The 23960-nt window shown below is 41.5% G+C and overlaps 1 protein-coding gene across 2 annotated transcripts in view; it reads right to left on the bottom strand.

Moving 5' to 3' along the window:
- The window catches only part of rab3c (RAB3C, member RAS oncogene family), a 136163-nt gene that overhangs the window by 4919 nt on the left and 107284 nt on the right, over nt 1–23960 (bottom strand). For both annotated transcript variants that reach the window (XM_052010236.1, XM_052010235.1), the window contains exon 4: nt 4995–5119. In XM_052010236.1, coding sequence (XP_051866196.1) covers nt 4995–5119 — 125 coding nt within the window. The remainder of the gene's footprint in view (nt 1–4994; nt 5120–23960) is intronic.

The following is a 23960-nucleotide window of genomic DNA, read 5'->3' as shown; positions in this document are numbered from 1 at the left end:
ATTACCACCTGTGCTCTGATCCATGGGATGGTCACAACAGGGACCCTGGGGTGGGGAAGTGGGTAAGGCCGCAGGGCTAGCATGGGCTGGGCTGACAGTCAGGAGCAGGTAGTCTCCAGCATGATCCAATCTATTAAATCTCATGCTCTGCTTGTGACTAACACAATCTATAGCCACTGTTGCTATTGATTTGAAGTTTTTTTTAAGTAGTGCTGGCAAGATAGTTTCTTCTTGCTCACTAACCTCTCTCCTCAGTTTGACAATTCCCTTTCGTTGATTGTAAATACTGATACTGCACCCATTTCTGAGCAGTCCCTCAGTGCCAGTCTTCGCTCATTTAAACTGCTTTCTGAAATCTGCCTTTTGAAATGTGCAACTGTTTTCATAAGACACTGGAACACAACAGATTTCTGATCTGTACCAGCATTTTACATCATCCGTCTTCTGAACTTGGGACTTCCACTTGGTGAGCCGGTGCATTGTCCTAAAGCCTCTTCTAGTTGGCTAGTGCTACCTGAGGCAAATATGTCTGGAGGATTTTGGCAACAGTCATGGAATATGGGCATCTTGGGACAACTGCAATCTTGGGGGCCTCTGAAAACAGCTTTGTTACTGCTGGTGTAAGGGCAGCCTGGAGTTATCTCCTTTCAGCTTCAAGAGCAGGTGCCCAAGAGTGCTGAGTGGAAACCTCTTATAAATAGCAAATGGGCTTTTCTAACTGGGGCTGATGTCCACCGAGTCTCTTCTCAGTGATCCACTTGTACTCCTGATTCCTCCGCATGGCATCTTACTCTAAATCACATGTTCTTAATTCCATATTGCCAGTAGTTATATGCTTTTAAGTGCAGAATGGAGAGAGTGAAAGAAACACTGTTTGATGTGGCAGGTGAGAAGGTGGTGTAGTTTGCAGTAATGAAAGGCCTTGTGCTCTCCTTTTCCTCCGTTGTTACTTCTTATGATATTTTATCTGAAAGGAAAGGAAAAGAACTTGGATTATCACGCAGCAAACTCGAGCTGCTCTGTGTAACACTTGAAGAAACACAATGACATCTGTTGCAACTGTTTCTTTACTGCTGAGAAATGAGCTTTTGATGCAGCACTTGCCCTAATATGTGTCCACTCTCAGCCGTGCCACTTGTAGGGTTTTTGGGCTGAGTTGTCTTGTATTGAGGCTGAGTAGTCATGTGGCTTAAAATTTGAAGGTGTTACAGGCAATGTTCTTCTGCAAAAGAAAAAAGACGTAAGTATGGCGTAGAGAAAAACTATTTTGTTCTAAGAGTTAGGCATAAGGTAATGACAGTAGCAGCAAGCACACATAAGGAATGGCTTCTCATACATGCAGACTGTGAGACAAGTGCACTAGCAGGTTGCATGTAATGATGGGAGTAAGGATCATTGATGCAGATTACAGCCCAAGAAGCAGGGTTAGGGTTAAGTATGATGGAGTGTGGTAAACATAAAGTGCATCAAAGTGCTTACCTTAACTGCCTTCCTGAGGAATTCCAGATACCAAGGAGGTAGTAAACATCACCAATGCCACTTCCCTCCAAAAAGTGCACATCACAGATTATAGGAGGTTCCTGCCACGACTTCAAGGACAGTGCCCACTTCACTCTGTATTTTAGTTAGCAGACTATCCAGGTTTAATTCAGAAACATTTGCCTTCCCCCACCCCCCCCCCCCCCCCCCCCCCCACCCAAGGTCTGAGCCCTGCTTCGTGCTACATCGTCCCTCAAAGCAGAAGGAGGTTTGGTAACCCACTGTACCAAGTCTCCGTGTAGGGACCTTTCCACACAGTTCTCCTGGCTGTCATGTTTTCTTCTTTCCCATCCTCTGGCATAACTGCACCCCTGCAGAAGTGGTTTGCGCTGCCTGCCAGCCTTAAATTACCTGAGGCCTGTGATTTCTACTGCAGTCTTTACAATGACTGAAATTCCTCAAAAGATTGTTAGTTAAAGATGCTCATTTAATCTTACTCTAGTACTTTCCAGATCTGCTTAGCGTTCGATTAGTAAGAGGTATTGACTATCGATTGTATAATTTGCTGTAAGAATGGATGCCCGAATCATCAATTATAATTGACATTTTCATCTTGGTGTGTAATATTCTCAATATCCAAATTCACTGTTTAAATTTTAATACCTTTTGAAAGAAATGGGGATTGCATTTCTGCTGGAACCGTGCTCATGAGGCTCAGTATTTGGTCCCTACCACACTGCCATTTCTAACCCAGGGGACAGGAGCATTGCATTTGGAATATCGTGTTCAGTATTGGTCACTCAGATAAAGGAAAGAAGCCATTAAGCTGGAAAGAGTGCAGAGGAGATTTACGAGGATGTTGCTGGGACTCGAGGGACTGAGTTATGAAGAGAGGTTGAGCAGGCTGAGACTTTATTCACTGGAGCGTAGGAGAATGAGAGGTGATCTTACAGAGGTGTATAAAATCAGTAGGGGCATAGGTAAGGTGATTGCACACAATCTTTTTCCCAGGGTTGGGGAATCAAGAACAAAAGTACATAGGTTTAGGGTGAGAGGGGAAAGATTTAATCGGAACCTTAGGGGCAACCTTTTCCCCAGAGGGTGGTTGGTATATGGAATGAGCTGCCAGAAGAAGTGGTTGAAGCAGGTACATTAACAACATTTAAAAGGTACTTGGATAGGAAAGATTTCGAGGGGTATAGGTAAAACGCAGGCAAATGGGACTAACTTAGATGAGAATCTTGGTCAGCATGGACCAGTTGGGCCGAAGGGCCTGTTTCTGTGCTGTACGACTATAAATCAGAAAAGTGAAAAATCTGCTGATGCTGGAGATCTGAAATAAAAACAGAAAATAATAGAAACACTCAGCAGGTCAGCCAGCATCTGTGGAAAGAGAAGCAGAGTTAACATTTCAGGTTGATGATCTTTCATTAGAAAAGTCCTGTTAAAAGATGACTGCTTTATGATAACTCAGTTCCTTTCTCCTCAGATGCTGCTGAGAGGTTCCAACATTCTCTTTTTATTTTATTGCAGTATTAGGTGTCTACACTGGTGCGTACTATGGGGCTACTTGAAATGGAAATTACAGGATGCCAGGGGGCTTTCTATCATTGAGACAGGATCAAAGAGAACTAAAACAATACCGAATTCCTCTTGAAGGTGGACCTCTACTTCGAAAGGCATTTTCTAGCTGCATGGGCTAAGTAAGTCCAGACTTATGTCAGATGTGGCAAAGGTGGATAAACATCCAAAGCAAAGTATGCGTTCTTCCACTACCATAACTGACTCCAGTACTCAGGCACTGAAGCCATCTAGCTGTTTATGGTCTTGAAATGATCAGATCCACTAAAGAACAGGAAGCATTACCTGATTAACAGAAACCATAATATAGCACCAGAAAATCTGAGAATTGAATGTCAAAAGTTCACTTCCTGTGCTTTACTAATTGATCAGCTACCATGTGGTACATTTGATGGTCAAAAGTTTGGGTGTTTCATATTAGCATTTATTTTTTTCATTTACACAAGAATTTGAAAGAAAAGCCACATTAGATAATTCTCTGAGTGGAGCTTTCTTTGAAGCAGAGCTGACATACTGAATGGATGATCATTTCCACTAGTGACTCAACAATAAATGTTTGTGGGGTCATCGAGTCGTTGAGAGACACAGCAGGGAAAAAGGCTCTTCGGCCCATCGAGTCCACACCAACCATCAACCACCCATTTACACTAACCCAATATTAATCCCATTTTTTATTCTCCCTACATTCTCTTCAACTTTCCCAAGATTCTACCACTCATCTACACATTTGGGACAATTTACAGTGGCTAATTAACCTACCAACTTGCATATCTTTGTGATGTGGGAAGAAACTGGAGCACCCAGAGGAAACCCATGTAGTCCCACAGAGAACTTGCAAACTCCACACAGAGAGCACCCGAGGTCAGGATTGAACTCAGTCTCTGGTGCTATGAGGCAGCAGCTCTACTAGCTGTGCCATTGCGCTGCCTAATATCATTTGGAAAAAGATTATTTAACACTTGTAACTCCAGTAACTACTGATCCCTGTCTGCCCATGAACACGGTTCACTTGTTCCCCTTTACTTTATCTTGATGCTTTTAATTAATTTCTTGGAATTTACAGTGTATTTTATTTAACATTGCTTTCTTAAAACTTTGAGGCCATAATAGTCTAAGATACAAGCAGAGTGTGGGATATTTATGAGAGAAATGCAAACTGTGAGAACTTATTCTGAGGAAGGAAGGGTCAGTAATGTTTAGAAGAGTTTAAAAATATTACTCCACGGCTAATTTTTTTAAATTTTAAATATAATAAATTGTATAGATTAAATTAAGACAGATATCTTTATTAGTCACATGTACATCAAAACACACAGTGAAATACATCTTTTTGTGTAGTGATTTGGGGGACAGCCCGCAGTGTCGCCACGCTTCCGGCGCCAACATAGCATGCCCACAACTTCCTAACCCGTACGTCTTTGGAATGTGGGAGGAAACCAGAGCACCCGGAGGAAACCCACGCAGACCCGGGGAGAACGTACAAACTCCTTACAGACACTGGCCGGAATTGAACCCGGGTCGCTGGCACTGTAATAGCATTACGCTAAAAGGCTTAATGTAATAGAATTGCATAGATTAAGGCATAATGTAATAGCAATCCTCTAAAGTCACCTTATTGTAAGACATTTTTAGAATTAATATTGCCTCATTTCATCGAGTGTTTGTTCAGTCTGCCTTAAGCAAGAATGAAGTTATATAAATGTGAAAGGCACGAATATCCAGTTCAGATTGCCAGATGATTCAATGTCATACAAATGGGTAAAGAGCTCTGGGAATCAACTTCGATAAAAGATGCTCAGAACACTTATAGGGATGACTGTACCAAGAGGGTATCTCAAGAGGAGCTGAGTATATAAACTACATCATCATCAAAATGTGTCAAGGACCAGCCAAAATCAGAGCTGAACAAAACCATTCACTGTGCTCAAGCATACCAAGTTGGTCTGCCAGCTGCTTTCCTCTCTCCATCGATACTATTCTTTCATCTTCCATGTCACATTTATTGCCAACCAGTATAACCTGTGCATTGTCCCAGGAATATGTCTTGATTTGGGTTGACCTGAAAGAAAATTGAAAAATATTACCATCTCAGACAACCATTACATAGAGATTTCCTACAGTTGTAAAAATCAAACTATAAATATTATGTAAATTACAGTAACTCACACTCACAAACATGTTTAGAAGGATGCTGCTGGAAAGCAAATCGTATAACTCCACTGTTCTTCAATAACTCCATTGATTGTACATGGAGTGTTTTTCATGGGTGAAACATGGTGGTGACTTTTTACAGGTTGTTTCATGTCACTCAGAAAATTTGACCAGTTACTTCAAGGTGAATCAACTTTGCACAATTTCCACATTAGGGTGCACAGGATGACATCACGGACAGTGCAATGCTCCATGGACCGTACTGTCCCAGGAGCTGCCAGGACTGGACAATCTGGTCCTCTCAGCACGCTGCTGGACTGAGCCCTCCTCATCAGGTAATTCTCCTATCTACTCTTCATCCATAAGGCCCACTGCCCACCACCACCCAATCAATGCCAACGCCCCAGGTCCAATCTCTGGGCATAACCGAGGCTCTTGATGGATGACCACCACGCCCACTCCCCTGATGCCCTGTTCCCCACATCCCATCCTCATCCTGAGCCTTGCTGCGATCCTGCTCCCCTCTGCCTTAAGGTACAGACCCCCGACGTCTCACCTACCCAACCCCCAGGTGTTGCCACATCTGACATTCAGCTCCAGCACTTGACTCAGCTCTGAGTAAAAGGCAAGTTTGCAGGTCAGCAGTTCAGTTGTGTCTCTTTACTTTAACCTGATGTTTTTAATGTATCCCTTGGAATTTAAGGTCTTGTTTTGTTAAGCAAGACTTTAAGGCCATTGAGAGCAATGAGCTGTCTGACAGTCATCAAGATGATCTAAGAGCAGGTCCTGAGGAGCCGCTGTCCAAGGCTTAGTCACTGGTTGGAGTCTGTGACACTTCACCAGAGGCCGCACTGGTGCACATGGCCTTCGACATCTGGATCAGGTTAATAGGGGTAGGCAGCCACCATGGATGACAAGATCGGGCAGTGGGCTGGATCCAGTATCCCACCCAGTGATAATGTTTGCACAAATCTTGTGATAAGAACTGGCCCACCAGACCTGGGTGTGAGTAGGAAGAAGTAGAACCCATGACCAGTATATGCAACCCCTGTGTTATGGGGGCATTGCAGGGGGCTACATTCCTAGAAAACTGTTTGTTTTGCGATTTTCCATAATATGAAGCTGCGTCATCTGCGCATGCGTCAGGAAACGCGAGTTGGAAACAAAAGTGTCTTTTTATTTCTTGGTATTGGTTTATTATTGTCACTTGTACCAAGGTACAGTGGAAAAACTTGTCTTGTATACCATTCGTACAGATCAATTCATTACACAGTGCAGATACAGTGAGTTAGTACAGAGTGCATTGAGATAGTATTTACCTTTTTCACATAAATTTTGTGAGAGCAAATTTTTACTCTGCATTGTTTGGTATTGATTTATGAATTCTGTAAGGGCAAACTTCTGTTACCTGAACTGATGCAATGTGGGGGTCGCCCACAGAAGGAGTGAGGCTAAACACGTATCTTATAATGAACATGGCTGAATAAAAGATCTGTATGATACTTGTGCATAATAATATACACCATAACATTTTGCATCCTTTAGTAACAAATTTAAGACCATTGAAAATCCTCTAAATCCTTTCCAAGCAAGCAAATCCACTTAAAATATGCTGCTATATTTCCACACAGCACTTCTTTTGTTTAATTTTCCATCAGATAGGACTATGGAATATAGTTGCTAGGTGACTTCATGGAAAATTTCCCTTAATAAAATATTTAGCATAAACTATTGATATAGTTTACTATGCTCTTCCTGCAGATAATTTCAAATGCAGACTAATAAAGCAGAACATAATCTTGAAAGATCAATTAATTTTCAAGCGTTAGTGACCTTTAAGAGAAGAAAATTCAAATTGTCAAATATCTGGTGATCTACTTTTCAAGTAACTTTGGTCATGATGTGACTAAGAATTGTTTTGAGAAAATTCTATTTCACACTACTTCCAAAGTTTTGCATCCACGAAGGCATCTGATAAAATAAAGCAAGGAGAGTAGAAAAAGTGGCTTGAAGTTGTAAGTAATATAAAGGCTTAGAAAAATTATTTGAATACGTACAAGTAAACACATCATTATTGATATGGAAGTGAATAATAGAATGAATCCTGACAGTGATACATTTCACAGACTAATATCTGGTGTACAGGAAGTTTAATCAGGAATCTTTAAGGTCTTGTTACCTTGCTACTTTTGATCTGGTTTTCAATCATCCTTCTTACTTCTTCTTCCTAAATTTCTGTCTTTAACTTGCAAAGAACTTTAGTACTTTAAAGTTGCTACATAAGTGTTATTGTAACACTACTCTTGTCTATGTTCAATGACCTAAATAAATATTTTAAAAAAACAGCAGTGTGAAACCAATTTTTGTGCATACTATTGTGAACTTTGCTGTGCGGTATGTTCTAGATTAACTATTCACACTTTGCAAAGGTGAGAAATTAAAAGCTGTGCTGAAAATTAAAAGCTGAGATGGAGTTCTATCACTCTTATGTGTTTATAACCTCATTTAGAAGTATCAGTAATTACACTGTGCTGAGAGTTTCCATATTGAACTTAACGATGCATGTCCCTTACAGACATTTGTTTCAGTATTATTACAGATATGCTTAATAGGAGCAGCTGATCAAATTAACAGTGATATCAATGCATTTATTTCCAGAGTCTGCATTTCATAAATTGCTTTCAATGTGTCTGATGTGACTCACAGAGCAGAATGTCAGGCAGTAAATGAAGGAAATGTTTGAGATTTACACGGGTCGTTTTACTCAGAGACGACAGAGGTTGCCCTGGAAACAAGAGATATTGTAGGTTCACTCAAGTCAGATTAGGCACCAGACCTTTAAAAAAACTACCTGCTTAACTAGATAATGTTGACATTTTACTAAGTGACCACATACAGTTGGTGCAATTATATGAGGGGGTGGTCATCTAAAACTAAGGTCATCGAAATTTCTCAGAAGATAGTGAATCTCTGGAGGCCACATCATTAGATATACTTAAGGTGGAAATAGATAAATATTTGAAAGATCGAGGAAGTAAGGACTATGGGGAACTAGCATAAAAGAGGAGTTGATTGGCCATGATCATATTTGAATGTTAGGACAGGCTTGAGGATCCTGATGGCCCAATCCTATTTTCTTGTATGACATTCCAGTGAGAGCATCACACACCCAATTCTGTTTGGCTGCAAAGACATTATTAATTTGGCTAATAATGAAAATAATAGGTCAGCCACTCTCAAATGTTGTTCCTGCAGCAGCTGTAGTTCATCAGCATATAGAGTCAACACATCCTTGCTGTTCAGTGAGTTGGTTTCACAGCTGATTTCTCACAGCAGCCTCTTTCTGGAACTAAGTCTGCCTGAAAATTCAAGCATAAAATGAAAGTGAAGGAGACTGAGCTAGAAATGCACTGTTTAGGCTTTTAAGATTATGGGAATGGACATCATAAAGATAAAGCAAGACTGAAAATAATTTTAAAGTATCTGCAGTGGACAATGTATTGCTAGATAAAAATAATATGCAGTTTATCCATTTAAAAATATAAAAAATTCCTTAAAGGTTTTCAAAACCTGTATAATAACAAATATAGCAATGCACACCAAAAGTCACCAGAACAGTATTAGAGAAGTGGAATTGTAAACTGCATTTAAGCAGTAGTAGTCAAAAATGTTTAAACCTAAGGCATATATTTGTCAAGTTGAAGTTGTAGAGGATTCATAAAGGATTCATGTAGCTTGGTGTTGAGGGGACACAGGTGAAAATTTTCATCTGAGTATAACCCCATTTATATTGAGAAACAATTTATAAACTGTGGAGGAAAATGATTTATAATTCACCATTTGATGAGTGAAACAGCCTGATTTTATTTGTAACTGGATCTTGAGTAAAGTAGGCAAAAGTCTTAGATCAAATGTGTAGAATACGTGATATGCATTTTTTACGTAACGGTACCAGATATAACAAATTAATTGCTTCAATATCACTCATTTATATGTGACAAGAAATACATAAGTCTTCTCTCCAGTCTAAATTAAATCTTCCCATCCACTACTTGTTGCTAAAGAGCCCAGTACCTTTGGGAGGTGTCACTGGATTCAGCATCATGCCTTTCTTAAAGGCATGATGACTGTTTGCAGCTCTCCAAACAGATTTTAACAAAAGGTAGAAAACAATTGCAATTTCAAGCTGGTAGGCCATGTGATCATTCCAACCACAGCTCCTCTTGGTGTACCAGCTCCTCTTAGGCAGTCCCTTGAGCTGGAGAATGACTAAAACCTTCCATTTTAAAGCAGCCCCATATGTAGTTGTATGAAATGTTTATCCATTGATGAAAGCCATTAACATCTTAGCCTGCTGATATTACACAGTATAAATCCACTTCCATTAAGTGCAATTAATAGTAGATCAAGAAATGGGTTTGGAGATACTATAATACAGTCATATAGCATGGGAACAGGCCCTTCAGCTCACTGAGTCTGCTTGGATCATCAAGCACCCACTTACATTTTATTCTCCCTATATTCTCATCAACGTCCCCCAGATTCTACCACTCCTTACTGGCAATTTATAGCTGTCAATTAACCTACCCACCAGACCTTTGAAATATGGGAGGAAACCAGAGCAGCCAAAAGAGAAAAAGACAAAAGAGAAACACACACAAAAGGCACTTGAGGAACTCATCAGGTCAGGCAGCATCTATGGAGGGAAATAAATGGCTGACGTTTCGGGTCGAGTCCTGATGAAGGGTCTTGACCTGAAATGTCGATCGTTTATTTCCCTCCATAGATGCTGCCTGACCTGCTGAGTTCCTCCACCATTTTGTGTGTGTTGCTCCAGATTCCAGCATCTGCAAAATCTCTTGTGTCCTCAAGACAAAAGGGAAAATGGTTATGGATTAAGGTTGTGATATTCTGTTGTTCAGCCTCAGTTACTTTAAACCCAGGATAGATTAATGGATGGAATTAGTATTTGCAATTTGCATTAGTTTCTCAACCACTGTCCTTTTCAAAGGTTTCCCATCCATACTGAACTTTATTAAATTGCAAATGAGTTACTGCTGAATTTTCAAATCTGGGAAAGTCTTTCAAGGTCACAATGCCTTTTTAAAAAAATCGACTGGATTTGTTAGCAGCCTATAAATACACAATTTATGTGCAAGCATTTGTCAAATTTGTCATGTATATTTGCTAGATAAAACACTGATAAGGACGCTGATTGGCCCACAGTTAGAGAACACCATTTTAGCTGAAATACTGCAGTAAAACATGCAAAGTGAATCGATTGGAATGATGTGGGAATAGCTATGTCAAGAAATATTTAAAGCATTAGAACCAACTTGTTTGAGAAGAGAGTTTGCAAGAGTGTGAACTTCACCAAAAGCTTAGTCAAAAACTGTTATTTGATCATGTTTTTAAGTAGATGAAGTGCAGAAAAAATGGAGATGTTTGCTTAGTGAGGTGTACCTCCCACATTTACTGATGATTTACACCAATAATGTGCATTTAAATTTTTGGGATTGTGAAGATAACCTGGCTGGACAAAACCATCCTGGAACCAAGTGGGAAAGCTCTGATCAGTGGCAGCATCTTGCATGACATAATTGGAACATGTTCACTGGCCAGAACAAGGCCTGTCCGCAAACTTCCTCTGAAAAGCTTTGACAGATGGCAAAGTCCAGGCCCACCATTGCTGTTTGTTAAGGCAGCCAAGATTTTCCCATGCTCCTGAATGTCCTTGATGTGCAGGAATTTTTGAACAACTTATAAAAGTGAAGCTCCTGTGCTGTGACGTTGGAGTTCTCATGGAACACTTCTGCTGGGAGCATGACAAAAAATCTGCTTCTGATGGACAGTGAGTCAGTAACTAGGGGTATAATTTAAGAATATTGCCAAAAGGGCAAAGGGGGTGAGTAGGAAAACATTATTAGACAAGTGGTTATTCAGGCTTTACAAGTAGAGATATTTTATAAAACAGTATTTGAATAAGATGAAATTAAAATGGTTCTTTCAAGCTGTTTCAGAAAGCAGGTTCAGATTCCTTACTATTAAATCATTAACAATCTTCATTAAGGATTTATAAAATTATGTTTTCATAAGGAGAACGGATGCTTATGAGCAAAGCTCATCTGGATGAATTATTCACCTCAGAAATGTTGACATAGATTTTGCTTTATATTAAGTGGAAGAAATAATTCAAACATTTACTTAAATTCAGTTGTTTCCTTGTTCAATGTCATTTTAAAATGAATCCACTGAATGCAGTGTACTAATGTGTCTTAATAGGCTGTTCACAAGATTTGTTCAGTTTGGTATTATTGTCCTTTATTGTTTAGAAGGGAATCCTATGGTGCAGTCTTATTAAATTATGAAATCATAGAAGTTGCATTTATTCTAAGAAACTTTAATCAATAATTTTTAGTTGTTTTTTTTCTTGTTATGGGAAATAAAGCAAGTATTATAGTTCCCAATTCTATCTAAAGACAAATACAGCTTTGAAAGTCTCATATCCTGGGTGATCTGCAACCTTCAGTGTACATTGTTTCTGGGCAAAAACTGTCATGGGATTAACAGTTATTGTTTTACTGGGTTGTTTTGCACTGGTGAGAGGACAGGTTACCCTGTGTGCATTCATGCTGTTGTTGCTTCTAAAAAGGTGTTAGTTTCTATCATTCAGGCTGAAGCTAATAATTATACAGAATCAAAAAGGACGAAGGAAAAAATAACTTCCAATAATATTTGCCCACAGTAATTAAAACTGATGCATGTCATAGAACCCATCTGAATTTAACTTCCATTGATGTATACACACATGGCAAGTTGATAATCTACCCAATTTGTTAGGTCTCTTTTACTTGGGTTCTTGAAGGTGATAAAATGGATCCTTCCGTTCTAGTAAACCCCATTCGGCCAAAGTTAACATACAAAATTATTGCAGTGATGCTCAAATTGGAGGCAAGCATGTTGTTAATCAACTTTACCATTTACATTAAAAAGCATGAGGAGCAGAATTCAAGCCATTTTGCTGGGCTTTGATATTTTTTGTATAACATATCAAGTTGCCTCGTGTCATTTGGAGAATGTAAGGTCAAATTGTTTCCTGAGCACAGATTGCATTGGCATAATCTTAGATGTGATTAAATTTTGTAGACCACAGCACTGTGGGGACCAGCTCACAATCTCCCTGGCCCTTCACTCAGCTCTGGAGCATCTGGACAGTAAGGACACTTACGTTAGACTATTGTTTATTGACTACAGCTCTGCCTTCAATACAATAATACCAAGCAAGCTTGTCACCAAACTCCAAGACCTAGGACTCAACACCTCCCTCTGTAACTGGATCCTTGACTTTCTAACAAACAGACTGCAATCAGTGAGGATAGGCAGCAATTCCTCGGGCACGATTATTCTCAACACTGGTGCTCCTCAAGGCTGCATCCTCAGCCCTCTACTCTACTCCTGGCCAGATTCTGCTCTAACTCCATCTACAAGTTTGCAGATGATACTAGTGTTGTAGGCCGTATGTCAAACAGTGATGAATCGGGGTACAGGAAGGAGATAGAGAGCTTAGTGGAATGGTGTCATGACAACAACCTTTCCCTCAATGTCAACAAAACTAAAGAGCTGGTCGTTGACTTCAGGAAAGGGGGCGGTGTACATACACCTGTCTATATCAATGGTGCTGAGGTCGAGAGTGTTGACAGCTTCAAGTTCCTGGGAGTGAACATCACCAACAACCTGTCCTGGACAAACCACGTGGATGCCATGGCCAAGAAAGCTCACCAGCACCTCTACTTCCTCAGGAGGCTAAAGAAATTTAGTTTGTCCCCTTTGACTCTCACCAGCTTTTATTGATGCACCATAGAAAGCATCCTAACAGGATGTATCACAGCTTGGTATGGCAACTGCTCTGCCCAAGATCGCAAGAAGCTGCAGAGAGTTGTGGACACAGCCCAGCGCATCACGGACACCAGTCTCCCCTCCTTGGACTCTGTCTTTACCTCTCGTTGTCTTGGTGAAGCAGCCAGCATAATCAAAGACCCCACCCACCCGGGACATTCTCTCTTCTCTCCTCTTCCATCGGGTAGAAGATACAGGTGCCTGAGGGCACGTACCACTAGACTTAAGGGCAGCTTCTACCCCACAGTGATAAGAACAGTTCCCTTATACAATGAGATGGACTATGACCTCATGACCTACCTTGTTGTTATCTTGCACCTTATTGCACTGCACTTTCTCTGTAGCTGTGACTATTCTGTACTGTTATTGTTTTTTTTTACCTGTACTACATCAATGCTCTCTGTACTAACTCAATGTAACTGCACTGTGTAATGAATTGACCAGTTTGTAAGACAAGTTTTTCACTGTACCTCGGTGCAAGTGACAATATACCAATACTATATATACTGATAACCCTCTCCAGTTAGAATATTGTTTTGACCCCTCACAACCCACAAACTAGTAAAATGAACTAACAGAGAATTTAACTTTAAAGAATATTGTGCAGTAGGTGCACTGAGTTTATTTGTTATGAATTTCAAAATTGATGGCTTTCACTCAAGTGCACTTTGGTAGGTTTAGATGGTCTTCTCTGTATAGATGCGTCTACAGAGTGGCCCCTAGGCACACAACAGTGACATCATTTATGTGCATCGTGTACTTCACTGTCATAATAGAGTAGCATTAAGTATTTGCTTCAGAAATGGTGTGGGCTTCAAAAGCAAGAGCAAGCCTTCACAGGGCCTTGCTTAACCACACCAAAACAATTACTGGAATTGCTTCAGATGATCCCAATCCTTCAGCTGACAGTTAAGTCCTTCCTTTCATTAGGAAGAAAGGACGTGTGGCCTAGATTTAATAAACGCTGCCAAAAGAGCCCACCTCCTTTGGCACATTGTACTATTAGCAATCAAAGATGCAATGGAGCCTGATCCTATCATCCACCTAGCCACCACAGGAAGACAGAGCCAATCAAAATGGTCCTACTGCTTAAATGGGAACTCTGCTTTAAGAGCTATACATTTTGTGTTACCTGTGCAACCTACAGCTAATGTGTTAATAATTATGTTGAAAGCCAATTTTGCATACCCAAGGCTACCCCATGATGCCACACGAAACTGGTTTGAATTCTCTGCAAGAATTTTCAATCAGGCAACATCAAATATTAGATTAATTAATTAATTAAATACGGCCCTATCAATTTCCAATGAATCAAATGATGTAAAAGCAGGCCTTTAGGACAGCTGCTCTTGATACAACTGCAATACATGCCACACCCATTTAAAAGTCATTGAAGTCTTGGCAGATCCTATCATTTTCTAAGCTGATATTTGCAAAAAGCAGATATGTTTTGCATGTCAATAACTTATATATGCTCCAGACTGATTGATAAAGAGATATTCTTTGGAACAACCTCTGTTCTATCTCACTAAACTCCTATTTATACAAAATAAAAGGGGGACATATGGAATCATTGAAAAATCTTTACTCCTCTGACAGCTGGCAAAGCACAGTGACAGATGAAGACCTACCCTCATCCTTCACTCCCCCACCCTCAAACACCCACTGCCCTTTAATTCTTATTTCAGCCCCCTGACTCTGGCCCTGATCTACCACACCCAACCCTGCAATGTAAAGTTCCAGGCTTTAATGTATTGCCCCCGATCATTGATTCTGCTGGTCCTGATATTGATGCTGCTATCATCCCTCACCACCACCCAATACCCCTTCCAACAACACGCCTAGCGTCAGTCCTGATTCTGCTCCCAATAACTACATAACAAATGCTGGCTCCCGATTAGCCTCTTGCTTCCCAAATATCAGGATTCAACGTCACCCTGGCAACAGTAAAGGCCCAGCTGGGCTTGTGGCCAAACTCTCTGAGCCCGACCTCAGGAAAGGGTATCATATCGCACATTTTAGATTGCAAAATATGCAACTTGTAGTCCCTTTTGCCCAAGACCTTGTCAAATTTTCATTGTAGGATAAATGACTAAAACTTTGGAGTCCCACCTTATGCACCCTTTGGGGGAACTCAAATTTCTATGCACTAGAACACTGGAAAAGACCATCAGGCCCTTCAAGCCTGCCCCACCATTTAATGTGAATGTAGCTGATCCATGCTGGCCTCAACTCCTCTTCTGTGCCATTTCTCCATCCTCCTCTATTCCTTGATCTACTAAATATTTATCCATCTCCATTTTAAATACTTCTGATGATCCAGCTTCCACCACGGGAGGCACAAGAGTCTGCAGATGCTAGATGCAACAAACTAACTGCTGGAGGAACTCAGTGGATCAGGCAGCATCTGTGCAGGGAAATGGACAGTCGATGTTTCAGGTTGAGACCCTTCATCTAGTCCAGAAGGGTCTCGGCCTGACACGTCGACAGTCCATTTCTCTCCACCACCCAGTAGTTTAGATAAACAATGGAACAGGGGAAAGAAAGAGAAGGGGGAGTGGGAAATACAAATAAAAATCAGCAGTACAGTATTTTCCTCTTATTAAGCAGGCAATTGAATTGATATAGCTTTAGATTAGACTATCTTCTCACACCCCCACCCCAAACAAAATGCTTTTTATTATATTAAAAACCAAAGAAAATATTGCTCGTATGTGAACACAGAAAATCTGTTGCTGCTGCTTCCACATTACTGGCAAATTTTCTGATATAAACTATTATTAAACTGTCAGGGGACTATTCAACCAAATGTCAACGAACTGAAGGAGTTGTCATTACCAAACCTTCAAGATTAATAACCACACTTCATGAACTACTGACAGAAATTATTTTCTCTTTTGTCTTAACAAAGGAACTTGAGAAAACTGGAAATGTCATCGATATTCAATGAGTTTAATTCCCAATCTTTCAAACCCCAATAAGTATACACCTAAACTGTTAAATCAGTTCTCATAAGACAAACCCTCCATATCTAGGGTTATTTCAGTGAACTTTCTCTGAATCATCTCCAGTGATAATACATCATTCCTTAATAATTGAGATCAACACTGTGTGCAGTACTCTGGCATAAAAGGAGGCTCTTAATTACTTTTTCATAGCCAGTGGGAACAAGAATATCAACAACTCTTAAATTATCCATGCCAATCAAAGCTGGCTTGGAATTGGTGAGCAACTGCTGCATTGCTCCCAGTTTATCCCCTGGAGTCAAGGAACCATATGGTTACTGGTCCTATGAACATGGCCCTGACGCTCCAATGCACAGGATCACAAGAGGCTGCAGAAAGTTGTAAGCTCAACCAGCTCCATCGTGGCACAACCCTCCCCACCATCGAGAACATCTTCAAGAGGCGGTGCCTCAAGAAGGCGGCATCCATCGCTGAAAATCCTCAACATCCGGGACATGCCCTCTTCTCGTTACTACCATCAGGGAGGAGGTACGCAAGAGGAGGCCTGAAGATCTACATTCAATGATTCAGAAACAGCTTGTTCCCATCTACTATCAGATTTCTGAATGGTTCATGAACCCATGAACATTACCTCGTTATTCCTTTTTGTTTTGCACTATTTATTTATGTTTGTAATTTATAGTAATTTTAAGTCTTTGCACTGTACTGCTGCTGCAAAACAACAAATTTCATGTCACATAGGTCAGTGACAATAGATCTGATTCTGAAATGTCCTCCTGTTGGCACTAGTGTCCAGTGACTGGCACACTCTATTTGTTATATTTGTGTGTGAACATACATAAAGGTTGTCTTCTTCCTTCTTCGCCTCAGAGTTGATGATGATTTGCTTCCACTCCAGTTCTGGGAGACCTGAGGTGACTGAAAAGTCCAATGCAGGAAGGTGGGACAGGGCAGGCGGGCAGGCGATTTGGGATTGTGTGTGCTTCTTTCTTTATTTGTCCTGGACCTCCGCAAGCTCCTGTCGTAGATTCTTGAGGAGATCAGTGTGCCTTCCCCTTATCCTTTGAGTGGAAACAAGTCAGAGATTCTGTTGCGTTGGACAGGATGTTACAGTTTTTGTGCTCACCTGGAGATCTCTGATCATGATGGAGGTCAGATTGGAGCTTTCTTTTCAGGTGCCCACTCATTTGGACAATGTGGCCTGCCTTTCAGAGTTGGTGGAGTGTGACTAGAGCCTTGATGCAGGGGATGTTGGCTGGGGAGAAGACAATGCTTTGACATTGATTTGTCTATGCTGCCAATGAATTTGGAGGGCTTTGCAGAGACAGTACTGGTAGAACCATTCTAATGCTTCTTCAGTGATCTCCCTCTTCTTTCAGCTCATGGTGAATTGGAATCACTTCTGAAGGTTTCCTGAAGGGGCAGGCACGATAGTGTAATGGTTAGCATAACGCTATTACAGCGCCAGTGACCCAGGATCAATTCCCGCCACTCTCTGTAAGGAGTCTGTATGTTCTCTCCGTGACTGCGTGGGTTTCCTCCGGGTGCTCTGGCTCCCTCCCACATTCCGAAAAAAGACATACGGGTTAGGAAGTTGTGGGCGTGCTATGTTGGCACCGGGAGTGTGGTGACAATTGCGGGCTGCCCCCAGAACACTCTACGCAAAAGAGGCATTTCACTGTGTGTTTCGATGTACATGTAACTAATAAAGGTCTTAATATAATCTTAATCTTAATCCTTCCATTATAGCAGCCTCAGTCACTTGACAAATGTGACTCTCACCATTAATTTACAGTGTTTTGGGCAGCCTTTCTTTACTTTATATCTCCTTCACACTAATTTAATTAAGGATTTCATTCTATATTAGATTTGCCAGAAGAGATTTTTCTTCCAACCCTGTGCTTACAAACCCATAAATATGACCAATAATAGACCAATAGTGAAGTTGCGATAAAAAGCTACAATGGGTATTTGTGAAAAAAAATAACAATTTGATAAATATCTGGGTACTTCCTTGTGGGATTTTATTTCATATGAATTAATTTGTGGATGTTAAGTGGATTCATGGTGATTCCCCAGCCCTCTCTGTACTCTGTTACCACTTTCTTCTGACTGATTGCCCCAGTTCCTCTCCTCAGAAGCAAGAGGAGGTCATCTAACCCTTCAAGCCTGCTCCACCATTCACCAAGGTCATAGCTGACCTACCTCAGCACCCTTTCCTAACACTATCCCCATATTCCCAGATTCCCGTAGTATCCAGAAATCTGTCAATTTCTGTTCTGAATAAACTAAACAACTGAACCTCCACAGCCCAAAGATTCACCACCCACTAAGTGAAGAAATTGTTCCTCATCTCAGTCCTAAACAGCCTACCCCTTATTCTAAGACTGGGATCCCTAGCTCTAGACTCCTCAGTCAGGGGAATCATTCTCCCTGCATTTAGCCTGTCAAGCCCTGTAAAGATTTTTGAGACATAAGAGAAACTCCATATGCTGGAAATCTGGAGCAACACACAAAATGCTGGAGGAACAGCGGGTCAGGCAGCATCTATGGAGGGAAAGTGGACAGTCAACGTTTTGGGTCGAGACCTTTCATCAGGACTGGTGAAGGGTCTCGACCCGAAATGTTGCCTGTTCATTTCCCTCCATAGATGCTGCCTGACCTGCTGAGTTCCTCCAGCATTTTGTGTGTTGCTCCTGTAAAGATCTTGTGTGTTTCAATGAGATCTCCACTCTTTCTTCCAAACTCTAGAGGATACAGACCTAGTCCACTCAATCTCTCCTCAAATGGTAAACCCACCATCCCTGGAAGCAGTCTCGTAAAACTTAAAAAATTTTATTTACAGCACGGTAACAGGCCCTTCTTGCCCAATGAGTCCGCACTGCCCATTTAAACCCATGTTAACCTACCCATATGTCTTTTGGAATGTGGGAGGAAACCAGGAGGAATCCCACGCAGTCATGGGGAGAACATACAAACTCCTTACAGACAGCGGCCGGAACTGAACCCTGATCGCTGGCGCTGTAATAGCGTCACGCTAACTGCTTTGCTACCGTGCCTCCCCAAAACAGTAAATATTTTCTGCAGGTAAGGAGACAAAACTGTGCCCAATACTTCAGGTGCATTCTCGCTAAGGCATGAAACAATTGTAGTAAGACCTATTCCTGTAGTCAAACCCTCTCATAATAAAGGCTAACATACAATTTGCCCTCCAAATTGCTTGTTTCACCTGCATGTTGGCCTGTAGTGACTTAGTGTATTAGCACTGGAGGAATTTTTAACATCAACATTACTGAATCTCTCACTATTGAAAAGACTTTAATTTGTTTTGGCATATTCTCAATTGAGGCTGCATTAGCAATTTCCAAATATACTTACTGGTATCAATGAAAGTAGCTAAAGCTTTTGCTATTTAAATAGCCCTGATGATTATTATGTGATCATACAAGTTTCAGGTTTCTGATTACAGCACTAATAATAATTATGATTTACAACTACTGATTTTCTGATTTTTGGATTACTAAATAATGATTGTAAGCATAGTTTTCTCATTAGATTATTTAAGAAATGGTACTAGTATATTTTTTAATTAGATATGCGTACAACATCTAGCAAAGATATGAAATATTCAACTTAAAACTTCGGCATATGAACCAGCAAACAAGCTCAATGCCCTGCCTTCAATATAAAGTTTGCTTCTGACTACATACAATGGTCCAAATGTTGCAAAGAATGCTGATTGGCCAATGCAAAAATCTAAAATTTGAAAATAGCATGTCTCTGAGTACCTTTTTCAGTTCTCTGTCCACATTCTTTCAGGGTTCATGGCGGATTTATTAGGCTATGACAGTTTCAGTAATATAGCTCTTTCTACTGTGAGTCATTTCTGTTTCTTGCTATTCATTCATGTGATGTCAGCAAACCAGTATTTATTAACCACTCTTAATTACCCTTGGTGATGACTGCCTTCCCAAGTTACTGCAGTCCTTTTGCTTAAGGTATTCCCACATGGTTGTTGGATAGGAAGTTCCTGTATTTTTATCCCATGACAATTAAGGGACAGTGATATTCTTCAAAATCAGGATAGTGGGTGACTTGGAGGAGAACTTGCATGTGGCATTGTTAGTTATCCTTGTTCTTATGGTTATGGACTGTGCGATACTGTCAAAGATGCAGTTGAAGAACTTTCTTTCATTATCCTCTGCCTCAGTCTCTCTATTTTTCTCCCCAACTAGACAGTTTTGCATATCCTCCTAATGATTTTGTTTTAGCCAGGACTAAGTATTAGTTTGGTCGTTGATGCTGGAGCCTGCTTGGTTATTGAGTGGATAATCAAGTATATGAATCCTGAGTTTAGCAGCCATCCTCTGCACCACTTGACATTGAGCAACTGATCAGCTGTCACAGTGTGCCCACATTACAAAGAACATAGAACATTACAGCACAGTACAGGCCCTTTGGCCCACGATGTTGTGCTGACCTTTTATCCTGCTCTAAGATCTATCTAACCATTCCCTCCCACATAGTCCTCCATTTTTCTATCATTCATGTCGCTATCTAAAAGTCTCTTAAATGTCCCTAATGTATCTGCACCCACAACTTATGCCAGCACTGCATTCCACATACCCACCACTCTCTATGTAAAAAACTTACCTTTGACATCCCTCCAAATCTTCCCCCAATCACTTTAAAATTATGCCCCCTCGTGTCAGCCATTTTCGCCTTGGGAAAGGTCTCTGACTCTCCACTCGGTCAATGCCTCTTATAATCTTATACACCTCTATCAAGTCACTTCTCATCCTCCTTTGCTCCAAAGAGAAAAGCCCTAGCTCGCTCAACCTATCCTCATAAGACATGCTCTCCAATCCAGGCAGCATCCTGGTAAATGTCCTCTGCACCCTCTCTAAAGCTTCCACATCCTTCCTATAATGAGGTGACCAGAAGTGAACACAATACTCCAAGTGTGGTCTAACCAGAGTTCTATGGAACTGCAACATTACCTCATGGCTCTTGAACTCAATACTCCGACTATAGAAGGCCAACACACCATACACCTTCTTAACAACCCTATCAACCTGTGGGGCAACCTTGTAGGATCTATGGACATGGACCCCAAGATCCCTCTGTTCCTCCACACTGCTAAAAGCCCTGCCTTTAACCTTGTATTCTGCCTTCAAATTCAATCTTCCAAAATCTATCACTTTACACTTTTCCGGGTTGAACTCCATCTGCCACATCTCAGCCCAGCTCTACATCCTATCAATGTCCAGTTGTAATCTACAGCAACATTCCACACTTTCCAAAACACCACCAACCTTCATGTCATCAGCAAACTTACTAACCCACCCTTTCACATCCTCATCCAAGTCATTTATAAAAATCACAAAGAGCAGGGGTCCCAGAACAGACTCCTGCGGAACCCCACTGGTCACTGACCTCCTAGCAGAATATGCTCCATCTACCACCACCCTCTGTCTTCTATGGGCAAGCCAATTCTGAATCCACACAGCCAAGTTTCCCTGGATCCCATGCCTCCTGACTTTCTGAATGAGCCTTACATGAGGATCCTTATCAAATGCCTTAATAAAATCCATGTAGACTACATCCACTGCTCTACTTTCATCAAGGTGCTTTGTCACATCCTCAAAGAATTCAATCAGACTCGTGAGGCACGACCTGCCCCTCACAAAGCCATGCTGACTGTCCCTAATCAGCCAATGCTTCTCCAACTGCTCATAAATCCTGTCTCTAAGAATCTTCTCCAGTAATTTGCCAACCACTGAAGTAAGACTCACTGGTCTGTAATTCCCGGGGTCATCCCTACTCCCTTTCTTAAACAAAGGAACAACATTTGCCACCCTCCAATCATCTGGCACTACTCCTGTTGCCAGTGAGGACGCAAAGATCATCGCCAAAGGCGTAGCAATCTCTTCCCTTGCTTCTCGTAATAACCTTGGATAAATCCCGTTTGGCCCTGTTGACTTATCTATCCTAATGTTTTTCAAAAGTTCCAGCACATCCTCTTTCCTCACATTGATATGCCCTACTGTATCAGCCTGTTGTAATCCATCCTCACAAACACCAAGGTCTCTCTCACTGGTGAATACTGAAGCAAAGTATTCATTAAGGACCTCCCCTACCTCTTCCGACTCCAGGCACATGTTTTCTCTTTTATCCCTGATCGGTCCTACCCTCACTCTAGTCATCTTCCTATTCTTCACATAGGTATAGAATGCCTTGGAGTTTTCCTTAATCCTACTCACCAAGGCCTTCTAATGCCCCCTTCTAGCTCTCCTAAGTCCATTCTTAAGCTCCCTCCTGGCTGCCTTGTAACTCTCCAGAGCCCTGTCTAATTCATGCTTTCTAAACCTTAGGTAAGTTTCTCTCTTCCTCTTGACAAGATATTCTACATCTCTTGTCAACTATGGCTCCTTCACTCTACCATCCTTACCCTGCCTCAATGGGACAAACCTATCCAGAACGCCATGCAAGTACTCCCTAAACAACATCCACATTTCAGCTGTGCACTTCCCCAAGAATATCTGTGCCCAATTTATGCGCCCAAGTTCCTGCTAATAGCATCATAATTCCCCCTCCCCCAATTAAATACTTTGCCATATCGTCTGTTCCTATCCCTCTCCAAGGCTATGGTAAAGGTCATGGAGTTATGGTCACTATCTCCAAAATGCTCTCCCATCGAGAGATCTGAAACCTGATCAGGCTCATTGCCTAGTACCAGGTCCAGTATGGCCTCTCCTCTAGTCGACCTGTCCACATACTGTGTCAGGAATCCTTCCTGGACACACTTAACAAACTCTGTCCCATCTATCCCCTTTACACTAAGGAGGTGCCAATCAATATTAGGGAAGTTGAAATCACTCATGACAACAACCTTGTTATATTTGCACCCCTTCAAAATCTGCTTCCCGATCTGCTCCTTAGTGTCTCTACTGCTATTGGGGGGGGGGGGGGGTCTGTAGAATACTCCCAATAGAGTGACGCTCCCTTTTTGCTTCTGACTTCCACCCACACTGACTCAGTCGACGATCCCTCCAGGATATCCTCCCTTTCTACAGTTGTGACACTGTCTCTGATCAGCAAACCCATTCCCCCACCTCTTTTACCTCCGTCCCTGTCCCTTTTAAAACATCTAAACCGCGGAATATCCAGCAGCCATTCCTGCCCTTGTGACAGCCAAGTCTCTGTAATGGCCACCATGTCATAGTTCCATGTACTTACCCATGCTCTAAGTTCATCACTCTTGTTCCTCAAACTTCGTGCATTAAAGTAGACACACTTCAGCCCATCCAACTGACTGCAATTTTGCCCTTTCAACTGCCTATCCTTCCTCATAGTCTTTCTATACTCTGCATCTACTTGTCACTAAATGCACCAACCTCTGACATCACTCTAGTTCCTATCCCCCTGCCAAATTAGTTTAAAACCTCCCCAACAGTTCTAGCAAACCTGCCCTCAAGAATATTGGTCCCCCTGCAGCTCAGGTATAACCCGTTCTTTTTGTACAGGTCATACCTTCCTCAGAGGAGATCCCAATGATCGACAAATCTGAAACCATACTCCCTGCACCAATTCCTCAGCCACGCATTCATCTGCCAAATCAACCTATTCTTACTATCACTGGCATGTGGCACAGGCAGCAATCCAGAGGTTACTACCCTTGAGGTCCTGCCTTTCAGCTTCCTACCTAGCTCCCTATATCCCCTCTTCAGGACTTCATCTCTCTTCCTACCTATGTCATTGGTACCAATACGTACCATGACCTCTGGCTGCTTGCCCTCCCCCTTCAGAATGCTGTGGACCTGGTCAAATAAATCCCTGACCCTGGCACCTGGGAGGCAACATACCATCCGGGAGTCTCTTTCATGT

This window comes from Pristis pectinata, chromosome 2, assembly GCF_009764475.1.
Source record: "Pristis pectinata isolate sPriPec2 chromosome 2, sPriPec2.1.pri, whole genome shotgun sequence".
Classification (NCBI taxonomy): Eukaryota; Metazoa; Chordata; class Chondrichthyes; order Rhinopristiformes; family Pristidae; genus Pristis; species Pristis pectinata.
This window is presented reverse-complemented; position numbering and strand designations above follow the sequence as displayed.